At 43.9% G+C, this 16196-nt stretch overlaps 1 protein-coding gene across 1 annotated transcript in view; it reads left to right on the top strand.

Moving 5' to 3' along the window:
• LOC149370469 (putative cytochrome P450 49a1) overlaps nucleotides 1–16196 on the top strand; it is a 50245-nt gene that overhangs the window by 18598 nt on the left and 15451 nt on the right. The window contains exons 4-8 of the mRNA XM_089577804.1: nucleotides 902–1092; nucleotides 3325–3526; nucleotides 7754–7913; nucleotides 12686–12852; nucleotides 14592–14670. Coding sequence (XP_089433930.1) covers nucleotides 902–1092; nucleotides 3325–3526; nucleotides 7754–7913; nucleotides 12686–12852; nucleotides 14592–14670 — 799 coding nt within the window. The remainder of the gene's footprint in view (nucleotides 1–901; nucleotides 1093–3324; nucleotides 3527–7753; nucleotides 7914–12685; nucleotides 12853–14591; nucleotides 14671–16196) is intronic.

Raw genomic sequence — 16196 nt, 5'->3', positions numbered from 1 at the left:
ACGGAGCGATCCGGGATTTACGCCTGATCCCGATCTGCCATTGGAACATACAACTTGCGCTCCCATTTTACCATTGGAATACGACTGATCCAAACCGAGCAGAAAAACTTGATCCCGATCTGCCATTAGAATTCAACATAAGACCATCAGCCAGACTCGCAGCCGAATCGTCTCTTATTCTTCGACGTCTTCGCACTCTTTTCTTGAACACTCAGCTCAGCGTAGAGAACATGAAGAGCGTACGCACGGAGAATAGCATTTACTGGAATGGTGATGCTCCTTGTCTATACGGCTAATCCTTCTAACTATAATGAATGCCTCACACAAATAAAAAAAAATGACATCACAACATATAAAATCTAATTGTCCAAGCCATCCGCTCCAGCCCAAATATTCTGCGCAAATTATTCTTTGCTGGATGAAATTTGTTTGTACCTGCCTCTCAGTCATTATAGTTTCAATTTCTGGCCGCTGTTCTCTAATCACCGGATTGAAATATGTTGTCTGCGAAAGTTTTTAAGTTTTCTATAACCGCCAAGGCGCAATTGCAAACGTGCATCAACAGGCTGATTCTCATAGGTGGAAATGATTCGGGCATGAATCAAATAAAATGAAACGTTTGTTAGCAGAATTGAAAACCGTAGAATCGGTTTAAATGCGCAAAGATTCTTCATTCAAGATACATACCTTTCCAAAAGTTCCCGCCTGTTAGAACTTATTTCACGCGTTCGTTCTATATTGCAGGGGATTCTATCATCAATTTCTCATATTGTTCGAGGTCTGACATTAATTTTTAAAGACCTCATTTGTAATCTCCTTTTCCCTGAAAACATTTCTCATAAGTGCCGAGATTGTGCAATGTGCACCCACCAGCTTGTTTCAGTGCGCTTCAATCTTGCAGCCAAGGTGAAGAATGGAAGCAAGTCCGCAACATGGGCCAACCATGCACCCTCCGTCCTCGGGCCGTGGAATCGTTCGCCCAGAGGATAGAGCACGTTGCGGACGATGCCCTCAAGGCCATCGCAGCTCGCAGAGACGAGAACGGCGATGTCGCTGGAGTAGATGAAATGCTGGACAGATGGGGATTAGAGAGTGAGTCTTTTGTCATTTCAGCGACTCATAATGAAAAACAGGACATGGAACCTGTCGTTTGAGTGTGCAAAAATGTTGGTGACATTTTCTTCTAGCCATGTGTCCCTTATTCAGTCCGCTTCATCCATGTGTACCAAAATGTGCACTACCGCGGCAAGCCTGATGACTCAGAACATTCTGTCAGAGAGACCACGGGTAAACAAAAAACGAAGCAAGGAGAGTAGTATGGAATACCATATGCGCCACACAGATTACAATTCAATCGCAGTGGTGGGTGCCATCATAGAGTTTCTCAGAACACTCAGCGGGAAGAAAAAAATGATTTGGGTGCCAAAAATGTCAGAATTTTTTACACACCAGACCGTAGAAAAAAAAATTGGCTCTTGATTTAGCACTGCTAAGTGTGAAATATTGTGCGAAAGCAGAGTTTTTTGCAGGTGGACACCACCGCCACGATCAGAAAGCACGATTGAGGTGTTCACTGACCCAGGAGCGAGTTATGTGCGTCTTCAGCTTCTTCATCGTCAGTGCCAATTTATCCAGTGTTCGACGGTGGCATACGCTCCAGTGCTGCGTTTCTGCAGCACTGTTGTCAACGCCAGCACGTATTACCCTATTCTAGTGTTTCTACAACAAGGTTGTCCATGTCAACGCATACAGCGCAGCCCTCTGTCACCGCAGCCAGACAGCTCAAAACAGAAATATTATTTTGGTATTAGTGCAATGCACATCGTGACGTGCAATTCATAGCGCCAGTGTGTTACATCTTAACGCGAGGCGTGATTGGCTGCGGTTTTTTATAGGAGACAGTTATAGGGTTGCACAACTGCCACACTTTCTTCACCTCCCCTACCCCCGTAGCGTCCACCTTCATCCAAGAACCTCAAGTGTAGCCTAGTGCTCTCGTGGTGTAGCCAGCAAAGCAGATCTACGGCATTATTTTATTTGTTTATTTATGGTTTGCCGAAGGCTAACCGCAAAGTTCAAGCTTCACAAATACCGGTGAGCTGGTGTGACGTCGTGAAGCATTATTTGCGCACTAGAACAGTATTTCAACAGTGTCTTTCCTGCAGTCCTTAACGCCTTAACAAAAATGCAAAATATACGCACTGTTTCAGAAACCCCAAGATTTTACTTGAAGCTTTGAGACCTTGAAGTGAAGCACATTAAATAAGAAAGGTGGCCGAAAGAAGAACCTAAGGAATCAATCTGTGCTCTACTGATAGACTGCTTTTAGGCAGGCCTGCCGATGTACTTTGGGATCGAAATGATATTGCGTTCTTTTCAAAACAGCCACCCAAACTCAAAAGGCATCCCCTGATTCCCTGCACCAATTCCACCTCCATGAAATAACTGGTGGTTTTTACGTCATTTTTCAGACCTGTTTGGTACTGCTGGCCACAGAGTACATCGAATCGCTTTGGCAAAGAACGAGCGCAAACAAAAACAAAACCTTTTTCCGCTCGGTACCGCCGACCTCTGTTAGAATAGCAGTTGAAGCCACAATAATGTTTGTCATGAAGCCTAGCCATCGCATTCCAGGCTGATCGACGCATTACTGTTCGGAAAGAGCGCGAACGACCTCGTCCTCTGGTGCCCGACCGTTGCTTGTGAAATCGCTGCGAACGACTTCTTGTTGCACGCCCTTCTCTTTGCAGCAGAGCGTGTGACTCCGCTTTTCCCTTTTCGACGTAACTTTCTGTCAAAAGCGACATGTATAACAAAGTGAGGAGCTTGTTGTGAACGGCGAAGGATTCACTGCTCGAGCCACTGATTCAAAAAGTATGCTCGTGCATCGCTGTAGCATTTCAGTTATACTTATTTCCTCACTTTGATATCCGAGTTCTGTTGTAAGAAAAATTATATATTTGAAAACTTGGGATATTAAACCATCAATTTAGCAGGACTTAGCACATGTCTGCCTATAGATGCCTACATTGTCAGCTTCATAGTTTTTCAATCGACCTCCTTTCCATAAACGTGGAGATTAAAAAAAAACCCAAAAGTTTCCTGCTTGAAAAACAGTTCGCATTATTTCTGATCCGTTCCATTTTTTCTTTTGTTGTGTGCTTAATCAGGCATGAGAAGGATAAATGAAACCACACTGCTCTTTATAAGTGCCGCGCAAGTTGCAGGAGAATATACTTAGTTTTTTTTTATGCTTTCTGATGATCACGGTAGTTCTCTGTGATGTCAAGGTTACTTCATTTTCTGTGCACGGATTTTACGCAGCGGTCTTGTACGTCACGTTGGGAAGAAGGCTAGGGCTCATGGAAAGTGAGCTCCGGCCTGGCTCTGAAGCAACTCGTCTAATGGACGAAATAGGCAACTTTTACGAATGCGGAGAAAAGATGGTGACTCAGTTTCCGTACTACCGCTACGTTCCGACACCAACACTTTGGCGGTGGAAGCGAGCTGGAGATTGCATCGTTCCGTAAGGCTGGCATTTTTGTGGTCATTCTGGCATTTGATTAAACCCACAAAGCAAAAACAATGCCCCTTGCAAACATGCAGAAACTTGGCAATGAGCTGGTGATATGCGAGTTGGGTTCGCTGTTGTAATAACAGTACGCGATTCATTAAGTCCTTATTAATGCGGCACATCCTGATTTGTAGGTGGCTCCTCACTAATTGTGGCAGCTACGTTGCTTCTATAGTGGAAGCAAAAGGCGCATTTGGAAATTAACAATGTCTTTGCTGTGAGTGAAACAACTAAACGTCCAACCCGCATCTTCACCACACTTGAAGGAAATCCCAACGAACCCATTATAAGGATCAAGCAGTTAGAAGGAAATTCAAACGTGCACAGATGTCAGTCTTAACAGCACATGCAATCCATTCTTGAACGCCGATACCCATGATGGACTGTCATTTCATGTTAGAAAAGTGCTCCGTTCTCTGCGCTTTAGTTTTCACAATTCCGCATCTAGACATCCGATTAGTGTTTTACATATTTGTAGTCCAACTCCTCTCATTACGCGCTTATAATCTTTAGACCCCAACAAATGGTACTGTGATTTCAAAGCAATAGCTATGAATGCGAGGGTCCATCGCCATAAGCGCTGCCGGCCTCGCCAGTGAAACGTAGGCATATTGCTGGAATTACCACTGAATCGATAAGATATTGCGACGGCTTCGGAGATTTGGAGGAAAGATAGGGCTCATACTGAATAAATTCGAATGGCGGAAGGAACAAACACAGGAATACAGAACTATAGACAGAGTGTCATCTTCTATACTTCTGTCTTACTGTGTTTGTTTCCTTGCGCTTTTTGCATTTATTATGAATAAACAAGCCCAACAGCAAGCATTTCTGCATATACTGGGGTAAACGCATGCCACTGGAAATAGAAAGCAGCAATAGCAACACAACATATCGTTTGCTACTGAAGTAGTAAATGACGCTGCTCTCGTCCGTGATATTAGCCTTACACTGCCGTCCTACGTCAAGAAACAAGGCATTGCAGTTCCTTCGGGACCGTCACGTTACGTTATTTTAATGAATTTGAAATTGCAGACAGTGCACGTGAGTGATGCGAAACGGAAGTACCTCGATTAACTTAGACCTCAAGTGGACGTTACCCTGTACTAGCATTGCAGAGCACAAAAGGTGTTTTGCCTTTCGGCTTTATCGAAATGCTACCACCGCGTCAACAATTCTATGCCACAGACCGGGGTCAATCGCCCAAACTACTAGCCACTCGACACCTCTGCAAGTCGCTTGAAAATGAGCGACAGCTCTTGGTGAATAAACGAATCTATGCAGGCTGATCTTTGTTGACGCAACAACGTTTCCTGTTGTAATTGCCGCTTGCGTACCAACGCCTGCTTATGGTGGTGATCGCGCTGGACATACGTCCCTGCCTTTGCCTAAGGCACCCCAAATAAGAAATTCTCGCTTTGCAATAACAGGCCACCGCAATGATCCAGGAAATGTGGAAGTGATTACAAGGGACAGCACCACCTCGAAAATTTGCAAGAATATCAACTGCCACTGAGAAATGCTTTCTGCTGAGAGATCTGGACTTCGGTCGACTTCCCTCAGGTCCCTCTTGCACCTTTCGCTCCCAGTAATTGCACAGTACGGCTTTTTGAACCACCGTATTCATATATTTCTAGTGGTGCAAAAGAGGAAGTAGCTCCTACAATAACCAGACTAGTATTTTGGAATTAGGGAAGTACTGAACGGTTTGCTGACCTGTTCAGAATTTAAAAGACTCGAAAGGGAAGCTTTAGAAACGGTCGGCAACAACACCCCTCTAACACATTACTAAAATAGCCTATGTGCGTTTTATTTTCTGAACCTTAAGAGCATATAACTCTTGTGAGACACAGTCGATGAAGATAGGTAAACAAAATGGGTGCTGCTACCCTGCAATACCTCGAGCGTAAGCGTTAAAACACCGGTTTAGGAGTTCATGTTTAACAAGATGAGCTTCCCAGAATTCAAAAGTAGCACGTGTTCTTGCGCGGCTGGTTCTTGGGTCACGGCTACACTTATGGATGAAATGCAGTGACCAGCGTCAGCTGTAAAAGAGCAAATCTAACAACCAGCACGGTTGCCAAGTCGCAGTGGACTACCCCTGAACTCCCTCGGCAATACAGGCAAGGGGCACTAATGTTCACGTCATGCAGCGGAGCTTGACAGTCCTCCATGTGCTCTCTGCCCCTGCTAGCATACCTTCTCCGCTCCCAGATAGCTACCTCACAGTCGACATTCCCTCTCGGCAATAGCTACTCAAAACTACACTTGATATTTTTATGTTCCTCTAATTGAGCTGCCAGCTTTTATGACTAGTTGTTCCCTCGCAGAACATGATCAGCAGTTATATTGATGAGTATAAAAGAAGGTGTGGTGCACGCCAGAGAACTGACGAAGAAAGGCTTGCCTTCTGTCCGTGTACACACATACCATATTGATAAGATCGCCTTTCATTCGTCCTGTACTAATCCCGTCGTCTTCTGTCAAAGCCGACTATTTCTGATCTAGACTGAATGCTTCTGCTTTCTTTCTCAACGTTACCTTTTTTGTGTGCTTCTTTCCCATCTGTTTGTTCCTTCCCCTACATGAATTTAGGATACCTCTAGACCAGATCATCCTGTTATTCAGAATTTCACCTTTACTAGCACCTCGAAATCTCACACGATGGTGGGATGATCGCACAATAATCAATTAGTTTCATTTTACTTTGTCCTTTATAACTTGTATACGTCACCTTCCTGTTGTACCGTTTGCAGAATAACACACACATGATTCCCTTCCGCAAACTCTACTAATGGAAATCGCACTAATAGACAAATGGGGGATATCTAGCGGACAGTTGTGATCATAGTAGATGAAAGAAAAAATGATTTCTGTAATTGACATCTTCTTTATTAATGTGGTGACTTTGAAGGAATATGCCATGACAAAGCTTATAAAATGACACTGCGCTCAATCTAAATGGACACAATATGTTAATAAAGAATGGCTGTGGCTTAGCTTGGGTAAGCCCGGTAATTGCGAAAGAAATATCCGTATTACGTCACGGTTCAGCTGGTAGTATAGCTGGTGGTGGAGCTTGTGGTTAGACTTGTGGTGATGCATTGGTTATACAATCCAATCCAATCCAATCCAATCCAATCCAATATGCTAATATGGTAGCTACCGGCCTCGCTACTCGACGGGCGCAGGAGTTAGGCAGCAGCCACCACGCGCAGCCTCGCCTCGCGACGGCACAAGTTGGAGCCCTGCTCTTGCAGCTGTGAGGTCACACCGCTAGGCGCGCCGCGCGCGGCGTGCGCAGGAGTTAGGCAGCAGCTACCAAGCGCGGCCTCGCCTCGCGACGGCACAAGTTAGGCCCCTGGTTTTTGCGACAGATGGTATGACGTCATAGCAGAGGTCAAGCTAAAGGTCAATGGTAGCTACCGCGGCCTCGCCACGCGAGGAGCTGAAAGTGAAAGTAATATTACTTTCGCAATAATAGTGGCACCCTCTCGTTTAGATTCGAAATGGAGCACAAGAGATAAACCATCGTAGTCTGTTTTATGTCCACTCTCTATAAATCTACTGTATATTGTTACGTGGCCCGAAGTCTATGTCGGCACAAGGACGACCGGAGCACAGGGTACAGATCACAGCTAGCCCCGAGCGGCAAGCGCGCACACACCGGGCACTTCCTCTGCGTCGTCTTCACGGAGATTATCCCTTGCAATATAAATAACGAGAATATGAACACACAGTCTTTTCCGAGCAGTAACTTGCCTACGATATGCAGCAGTGACTTCTTACAGCCTGCGTGTTTTTAGAATAGGGTGCGGGGCATTGATATTGAACATCGTCGACGCCCACGGTTTAAGGATGAAGCTGTTTATATAATTCACTAATCAAAATTTAACCTTGAATATAAAACTCTGACGCATTTTATTTTGCCCGTTTTCGATGACTTCTTGAGCAGGGCGAGAGTAACTGTTTCAGTTATGATCTGTGTTGTTGGCAGTACATCCATACATATATTGTTCACTACGGCGTCCCTCATAGCGTGAGTCGCTTTGGGATGTTAAACTCCAATAAACCAATAAACCAAACCAATACTTATATTGCCATGAGTTTGAGAAACTGATACAACATAGCAATCTTTTGCTTCTCGTTTATTGAAAGGAATCGAACTTTTATTGGCAGCCTCCTCTTCCGCATGACCAAAGAAGCAGCTGACGCAGCTCGCGCCAAGGGGGACAAGGCCCTGAAGAGCACCGTTATCGACCATCTGTACACGGAGAACATAGACTTCAAAGAGATGTTCACCTTTTTGCACGACTTCATCATCGCCGGAACTAACACGGTGAGAAGCACTATATACTTGTCAGGATACTAAAAATACTGCTTCTTTACGACATTATCGCACGAAATAATCAAAAACTCTAAGCATTAGAGGCGTTTAAAAGGATCATTCAATTTCGGCGGATTTATTCAGTAAGCGGTCACCTTGCATACTGTCGCGTGGCATTATTCACGGTTAATGAGCTAGGCAAGTTGAAACGCAAAAAGCAGACGTATGTTTTTTGTAGTTCCTCGCTTTGTTAGACGCTCGGTATTTCGACGTGGTGGTACTAAATTTGCACTGCAAAGCGGCCCAATGCATGGCAGACAACTCTGTATCAAACAATCTGTATCAAACCACTGATCTCGCGCTGCGGTGTCTCCCTCATATTACATCATTTATTTTTTTTCCAGTGGGGGGGGGGGATAACTTCCTTAAATTGTAATAGATTTTTTTTCTTACCTGTGCGTGTATTTGTGTGTTGCGAAATGTTACGATCTCCTTTACAACGTTGATTCTCCATTATGGCTTCGAAAACTTGCTTGGTTCTTTAAATGCGTATTAATCGCAGTACCTTCTCATTTCTATTTTAGGATTTATAACTTAACCGGTAGCGAGGCTGGGGCACATATGTTAATAATATGCGTTACTAAATATTATTATACTAATAAATAATATTTTTATTTTTTTAGGTTACGGGAGCAACTTGTGTATATTAATATAGAATAGGACGCCGATATGACTCTAACTGTAACGCCATTTTTTGCTGCCTAAAAGCTAAATAACTACATTTTGCGTGGCGCTTAGGATATGTTACTCCATGGTTCCTGCAGCGCTTCAATAAAATCAGTGAAGCATGCTCGTGCCATTTAAAAGTGAATAGAACATTTTATTTGCATTAATAAACATTTGTAAATTATCTCTTCAAGCTACAAGAACTGAATTCGCCACAGTTTTTTCCCACAATATGGCCTCGGCTAGTGAGATGTGGACAGTTGCTTTTATTCTCATTTCAAAGTAACTTTTACAACTCCTGTTATTTCGCGTTTGCACTACCTGAAATGACAAATTTGTTTACAAGAAACGTTCTTAACCGGAACAAATTGCTCAAGTTCAGTTCATCCACAAGACATGTAGTAAACTCAGGCAAGAAAAACCGACGTGAATTATGTATTGGTAAGGAGGCGATGTTCGCAAAATATACGAAAATTATGCATTATTAATTGCAGTGTCCAGGTTATACGCCCAATCAAAATCCCAAAATTTACCTGTTCCATAGTGTTTCCCGTCGTTTTGTTTATATGTCTGAGGAGGCTGTTCCTGACAATTTTTCGCATGTTCGCTATCTCTCGACACTGTGCATAGCCTCGAACGTCAGCCCTTATTATCAGGGTGCTGTCCACGTGCTTCAGCGCCGAATTACAAAATAACCTTGTATGATAAATTGGTTCGCTCAAAACATACACTTCTTTCTTGCATCGGCAGAGAAACGAGGCACCGCTGTTTTCCCAACGTTTTCGGAATACAGAAAGCCGTTACCAGATTTAATACACTCAGAAATTAAGGCACATGACATGTTATTTAAGTGGTGGCTCTACAACACTACAAAACAGCGGCTGTGCACACTAAACGGAACCATTTAAAAGGAGAGACAAATTTTTCGTAGTACGTTATGCTCTCCTTAGTTTAAGAAATAAAACAAGTATAAAAGAGGTTTTGCGTTCTGTTGAAGCAAAAAGCACTTGCGCAAGTGCATCGCCCCTCACATAGCGCCCTGTCTTAACAACAACTTGTTGTACTTCGCAGCAGTTAAAAATATATTGCAATACGTATGCTCCAACGCCATTGGAAGGACGTGTTCTTAAAGAGGCTGCAAAATACTGCTTGAAGTGATGCCGGCTATACTTCACGTGGGTTCTTTACGTCACACAGATGCTGACTCAAGAACGATTACAGGAATCGGTGCAGAGGAACGGGAAGAAATTTCAAAATACAGTAAAACAAATTGCTGCCCTCAACTCGACTTTGGCGGGGTTTCTCATTCCCATTTCCCTCTCCCAATGACGACATTGGGAGGGGACCAATCAAAACAGCCCTATCCAAAACAATCAAAACAGCCCTATATAAAACAGCCCTATCTGAGCACGTCGCGGCAGTTTGCCCATCATGGTTGCTTGTTCGCTGGAACTCATTCTCGCCAAGTCTGGCAGTGTCGTTTCCATGGTTACAACAACCATGTGGATGCCCAGCTGGCCCAGCGTTGCTTCATCGCCAAGTCAATGGCGCAGAAGAGAACATTGATCAACGGCCTTCCCTGACTTATCCAAACCCGAGCACTTTTTACTTTTTTACTTTTTAGCAAAGCGAGTGCTGCTGCCACTCCCGAGTACCGTGCTTTCATAATGACGAGAACGTGGCGCCATCTAGCAGCCGCGCCTGGTGATTCTCCTGAAGCTGCCGATGCACACTCGTAAATGTGAAACGAATGTCTTTCTGCTTTGTGTCCCTCCTTGGGACCGAAACAAACGCTTATAGAATGTAATGGCTCGATCGGGTCGATTGCGCCAAACCGTTCTTAAGATACATAGAGCATAGCCTGAAGGGCTGTTTCCTATTTCATATATTTGTGGAGAGATGTGCAATGTCTTTCGATGCCAAACAATAGCCAGAGCCTCTCGCGGTTTTTTTGTAGTTTTGCTTCATTTGAAGTGCTTTTACGCAAGGCAGACGTGTTGGTTTTGTTGATCTATTACAAAACCCATAAACATGGCAAAACGTATATTCATTTCTCATCCCAATTTGCAGTATATTTACTCTTTGTCCGATCATCAAAGCTCGCGCCTGATGATATCCACTGCTGAAAACCGCCACTGTGTGGTGGCACCATCAGCACAATGAATTTCTTTTTGCGAGCTACTTCAAATATTAAAACCGGAATATACGAGGTACAGCCAGAGCTAATAGCATCACTAAAACTCATTATATGCAACCAACCGGCAGAATATTGCACTGAAAAAGTGTTTCGCGGCCCTATTTCAGGGCTTTTAAGCTCTTAAAAAAGCTTTTAAGACGGCTTTTAAGCGCCCGTTCAAGGGTTGTGCATCGCAGTAGTACGTGATTGTCTGTCGTCGTCTCTTTTCGTCGTCGGCGTGACCGATGAATGCGTTGCCTTGAGAACAACTCGGAGAATGGTTACCGTGCAAGGAGAAAGGTATCTTGTGAGCGCAGAAATGCAAAACCAACAGGTGGTCACCACAGGAACCATTCGGAGGTTGGTGACCATGTAAGAAGGAGAGGTATCGCGAGAGCAGAGGAATCCTCAACCGAAGGATGATCACCAAGGAAGGAGGAGTGTATGGCGAGAAGCGTATGAAGGCGCAACTGGATTCTTTCCCTCAAAGGGCGAGGAGGGTTACCATATAGGAATGCTTTGGGACGACAGCATAAGAAGCCGTAACCAGAGGATGGTTACAACGGTAACCGTTCAGAAGGCAGTTACCGTGGAAGTAGTAGAGTATGGCGAGAGCGTGAGAAGACGAGCGAAGAAAGTTGGGCGAGTTGGTTCATATTCATGATTCACAACGGTGCAGCAAACGCGGACAAAAGGGAGACGAGACCAGACAAGCGCTCGTTCTGTCTAGTCTCCCTTTTGTCCGCGTTGGCTGCGCTGTTGTGAAGCGTGACAAGACGCACCTGGCACGTGGCTGCCGTGCGAATCAGATTAGTTACAATACCAGGCGACGGAGGATACAGCGAAAGGAGGAGGTTATGGCGAGAGTGCAGGAAGGCGTACCATGGCAACCATCGGGAACATGGTAACCATGTTCCGGATGAAGGATGAAGGATGAGATCGGAGGAATGCAGCACGGTCCATCTGCGACGCTGCTGCGAAACACGCTACCCGAGGATAGGCTCATCGGCGGCGCTGCGCATCTTTAGTGGCGGCCTGGAGAGCAGACTTAGACGAAAAAAACGACTATGCGTCGACGACTAAAAAGAGCGCCCTGTAACTATACAGATGTGACGTCGCTCTCATATTCTCTACCACAAGACACCGTAAACTATATATACCTTCACAGCTTTCGCTGAATCTCCCGTAAACGAGTGGTAACCTTCTTGTCAATTTTTTTTCGACTTTCTTCTTGGCGTGCGGCACTCGCGCGGTAGTTCTCGTGCTACGGAGATGCAGAAACCCTGTTGTTTCAAAATAAATCCTGAACCCTCAATCAAGGCGACCAATTTGCTCTCTTTATTCATCCATTGCCTTTGTCACGTATTGTCGAGGGGTGCCGTAGTGGACGAGTCCAGAATAATTTAGACCACCCGAGGATCTCGAACGGGCATTGGCGTCTGGCGTTCTTTTCTCTCATGGGATGTTCAACACCACTGCGCGTAAAGATGTGCAGGGGATCGAAATTTTTCCGGAGCCCTCCACCATGGCAAGTATTTCAGTCTTTGTTCTTTCACGCCTTCCTTCCTCCCTTCGCTCATGGCGCGGTTGAGGTATCCATCGAAAGAAAGAGTTAAGGCGTCTTTTCTTTCCTTGTAATCATTTAGGCGCTGTTTCCGCATCGGTATTTCTGAGAAATATAATTCTTTTCACTACACCAACATGACAAAGCATTTGCGCGATTAGAGAGCATTTTAATAACATACATCTCCTTTTCAGCGAGCATTGCTTTTTGGCAAAGAGGGAATCCACGTTATACGTAAAGAGCTCAAAACACCTTTCCTGCATTGAGTTTTCACATAATGCTAAAAACAGCACAAATCTACTTTTGTTATTCTTTCAGTCGTCAACAGTGGCCACCTATACATTACTATGCTTGGCAAATAACCCCAGTGCGCAAGAAGCAGCCCTGAAGGAGGTAGTCTCTCATGCTCAGAAAGCACGCAGCATCGCTACAAGGACCGGCTACGTTTCCCCTTTCCTTATGGCATGCATTAAAGAAGCCATGCGGTAAGCACTTCTCAGAGTCTGGATAGAGAAAATTTGTAACATGTTTGGATGGGTTCTCTAAGTAATGAGTATACTTGAGGACGCCATAGAAGAATCGACTTTAGGAAAAATTATGGAAAAGTGTGTTTTATGACCGCAGTCATGGTGAATGGCAACTCAACTTCTCTCCACTAGGCTGGAAGCTAGTACTCTGCGTTCGCCAAAGAGACGATGAATGTATACTACTTCTTAGGGAACACATTTTCTTCAGTAACTCTTCGATCACTAGGAAATAATTACCTTATGCCAAGCCCGAGACGGTTTTCGTGAAATATTTTAATGTAAAAACCTTACTGATAGCATTTCATCGTTACTTACACGTTAAAGTGGGCAGCGAAGAAACACGTTCCCACTGGGCAGAAACACAAAACACGCCTACGCGCGCTGCTGAATATAAAGTTTTTTTGCGCCTGCGGACCACACAAGAAACATTTAACTAATGTCAAACTTCTTCACTTTTGCCGAGAAAAGGCCTAATTCTGCTGGCTAAAGAAAAATTGACATATCACTAATGCAGTTATCGCCTCTTTTTCTTAAGTGATAGGCCTCCCAGAGTTCTTATCCGGTTCGATCCAAGCTCTTGCTTGGAATTCTTGCGCTGTAGAAACGCGGCGCATATTTACTGCATAACTAACCCGCAGTGCGCCACCTAATTCACATTTCCTTTGTTCATTAAATTGCTTTGGCGCTCCGCTAGTCCTTCGTTGATACATCGGGCAGTTTGACCGACAGACGCTTTTCCGCACCAAGTGGTATAGTTCATAGAAAACTCCTGCACCACACTGCACACAAGGCATGGTGTCTTTTTTTTCACACTTCCTTCTTTTGTCTCCTTACCGTGGAAGTGAGGGCACCGTTTTTTACAGCTTTACTGGAACCGAAAAAGCGAGAGGCACCCAAACCTCTTCGCAACCTTCTTCATGTTAGGCAAGACTTTGTGTAGGAAAGGTTCAACTTCCGGTCACAAGGCTCGGTCAGTTTCCCTCGACTTCGGTTCGTTGTGTGCGCCTTCACTTTTTTCAGCATGGTTTCAGCGACCGCTGTCAGCGGTCATATTGATTGGTGTGTAGATTATTTCCTTCTTGACTGCACTTGGCTGTGTCAAACGTGGACAGAGATAAATGGTCTTTCAATATTTTAGGAATACAAATTGAGAACATATACATCTCTTTGTTTAAACTGCTCGTGTCCACTTTTTATCTTATATAGGACGCTAATGGCGGGTGATGGAGCTACGCAGGATTAAACCAAGGTGTCCTGGAAATTCTCGGAGAAATATTGATTTCGAGCTGGCCCTGCAATATAAAAGCAAAGACAGTACAAGAGATTTTAACAAGAGATTTTTACTTCACACATTTCAATTATTTAGATTTTATCAATTTTTAAATTTATTTCTTCCCTGGCGTATCCAGTCATAAATACGTCAGCGCTAACGAGCAATCGGTGTCCAAATCTAAAGTTGGTTATTGCAGTACTTTTCAAAGAACATAAAAAGTGCGTACATTTGAAGTAAAAAGGACGTTGGAATGGTGGTGGACTCTTATAGAATGGATACAATAAACCCCGCTTTCAGCTATACCTATTTGGCGATATAAATACCCGCGGTTAAGAAAAAAAGTATCTTCATAGGCATGCTGAAATGTTTCGTTTCCTAATGCTACTTTTCACTAACTCCTACTAATATTATTCTTTAATTTCAGACTTTACCCTCTCATACCTGGAGTAAATATCAAACTAAGGCACGACGTAATCATGTCTGGTTACCATATACCTGCGAACGTAAGTTTGTAAGAAAACACTTTTTCAAACTGCCCTATTGCCTGAAATGCCTTATGTGACCCATAATTATTTTGTTGATGCTCTTATACCGCCCCTTTATAAAGCAGGTGAGCCTGACACTAAAGACCTCCTATCGTGTACAAGCATGTCACAAAAAAGTGCAGAGCCTTGTTATTGATGTACAATAAAACAAAACAGGGGTGGCGTAGACATCAGTATTTGAAAAATACGCCGACGTGGGTGCGTTGACATCCTATAAGCTGTGTACCTTTTCGAATGCATCGAATCGAGACTCTGTCAACGTCCGAAACGCGCAATGCGCAACGTAGCCGACATAAGGAAGTTTAATACGGAGATAATCGAGCATGTTCTAAAGAACGGAGGTAGCCTAAAAGCGGTGAAGAGGAAGTTAAGCATAGGCAAAAACCACATGTATGCATTAAAAGACAAAGAGGTAATCATAACTTGAATTAAAACGCTAATGAAAGAGGCAGCAGTGCACAGCAATGTGACATCCCGCCAGTAATGAAGGTGGAAGTAAAGAAAGCCTTAGAAGCAACGCAAAGGGGGAAAGCAGCTGGCGAGGATAAAGTAACAGAAGATTTGTTGAAGGACGAAGGAGAGATTCTGCTAGCAAAACTAGCCACCCTGTATAAGCAATGACTTGTGATCTCGAGCGTACCAGAAGCTTGGAAGAACGGTAACATTATCTCAATTGATAAGAAAGATCTCAAGTACTTGAAGAATTACTGACCGACCAGCTTATTGTCCATTTCGTACAAGATATTTACTAAGGTAATCGCTAATAGAGTCAGGAAAACCTTAGACTTGAATGAGCCAAATGATCAGGAAGGCTTTCGCAAAGGATACTCGACAGTAGACCGTATTCACACTATCAATCAGGTTATAATGAAATGCGCACAAGATAACCAATGCCTATATATAGCATTCATTGATTACGCGAAAGCATTTGACTTAGTGAAAATATCAGCTGTCATACAGGCATTGCGGAATCAGGGTGTAGAAGAGTGATATATGAAAATATTGGAAGATATCTCTAACGACTGCGCAGCTACCATAGCCCTCCATAAAGTCATTAATAAAATTCCAGTAAGGAAAGGTGTCAGGCGGGGAGACACGCTCTCACCAATGCTATTCACCGTCTTTTTACACGAGTTGTTCTGAGACCTGGATTGGGAACAGTTGGGGTTAAGAGTGAATGGAGAATGCCGAAGTAATTAGCGATTCGCTGATGACATTGCCTTGCTAAGTCACTCAGGAGGTTAACTGCAGAGATGATCAATGATTTAGACAGGGAGGGTAGAACGGTGGGGCTAAACATTTCATGCAGAAAAACAAAATTAATGTTCTACTCTCTTGTAAGGAAACGGCGGTTCGCAAATGGTAGCGAGTTACTGGAAGTAGTAAGAGAATACGTCTACATAGAGCATGTAGTGGCCAGTGATCAAGATCATGAGAGGGAAGTAACTAGAAGAATAAGAATGGGGTGGAGCGCATAGGGCATG

The sequence above is a fragment of the Amblyomma mixtum genome, chromosome 1, assembly GCF_055824585.1.
Source record: "Amblyomma mixtum isolate Tamu chromosome 1, ASM5582458v1, whole genome shotgun sequence".
NCBI classification, from domain to species: domain Eukaryota; kingdom Metazoa; phylum Arthropoda; class Arachnida; order Ixodida; family Ixodidae; genus Amblyomma; species Amblyomma mixtum.
This window is presented reverse-complemented; position numbering and strand designations above follow the sequence as displayed.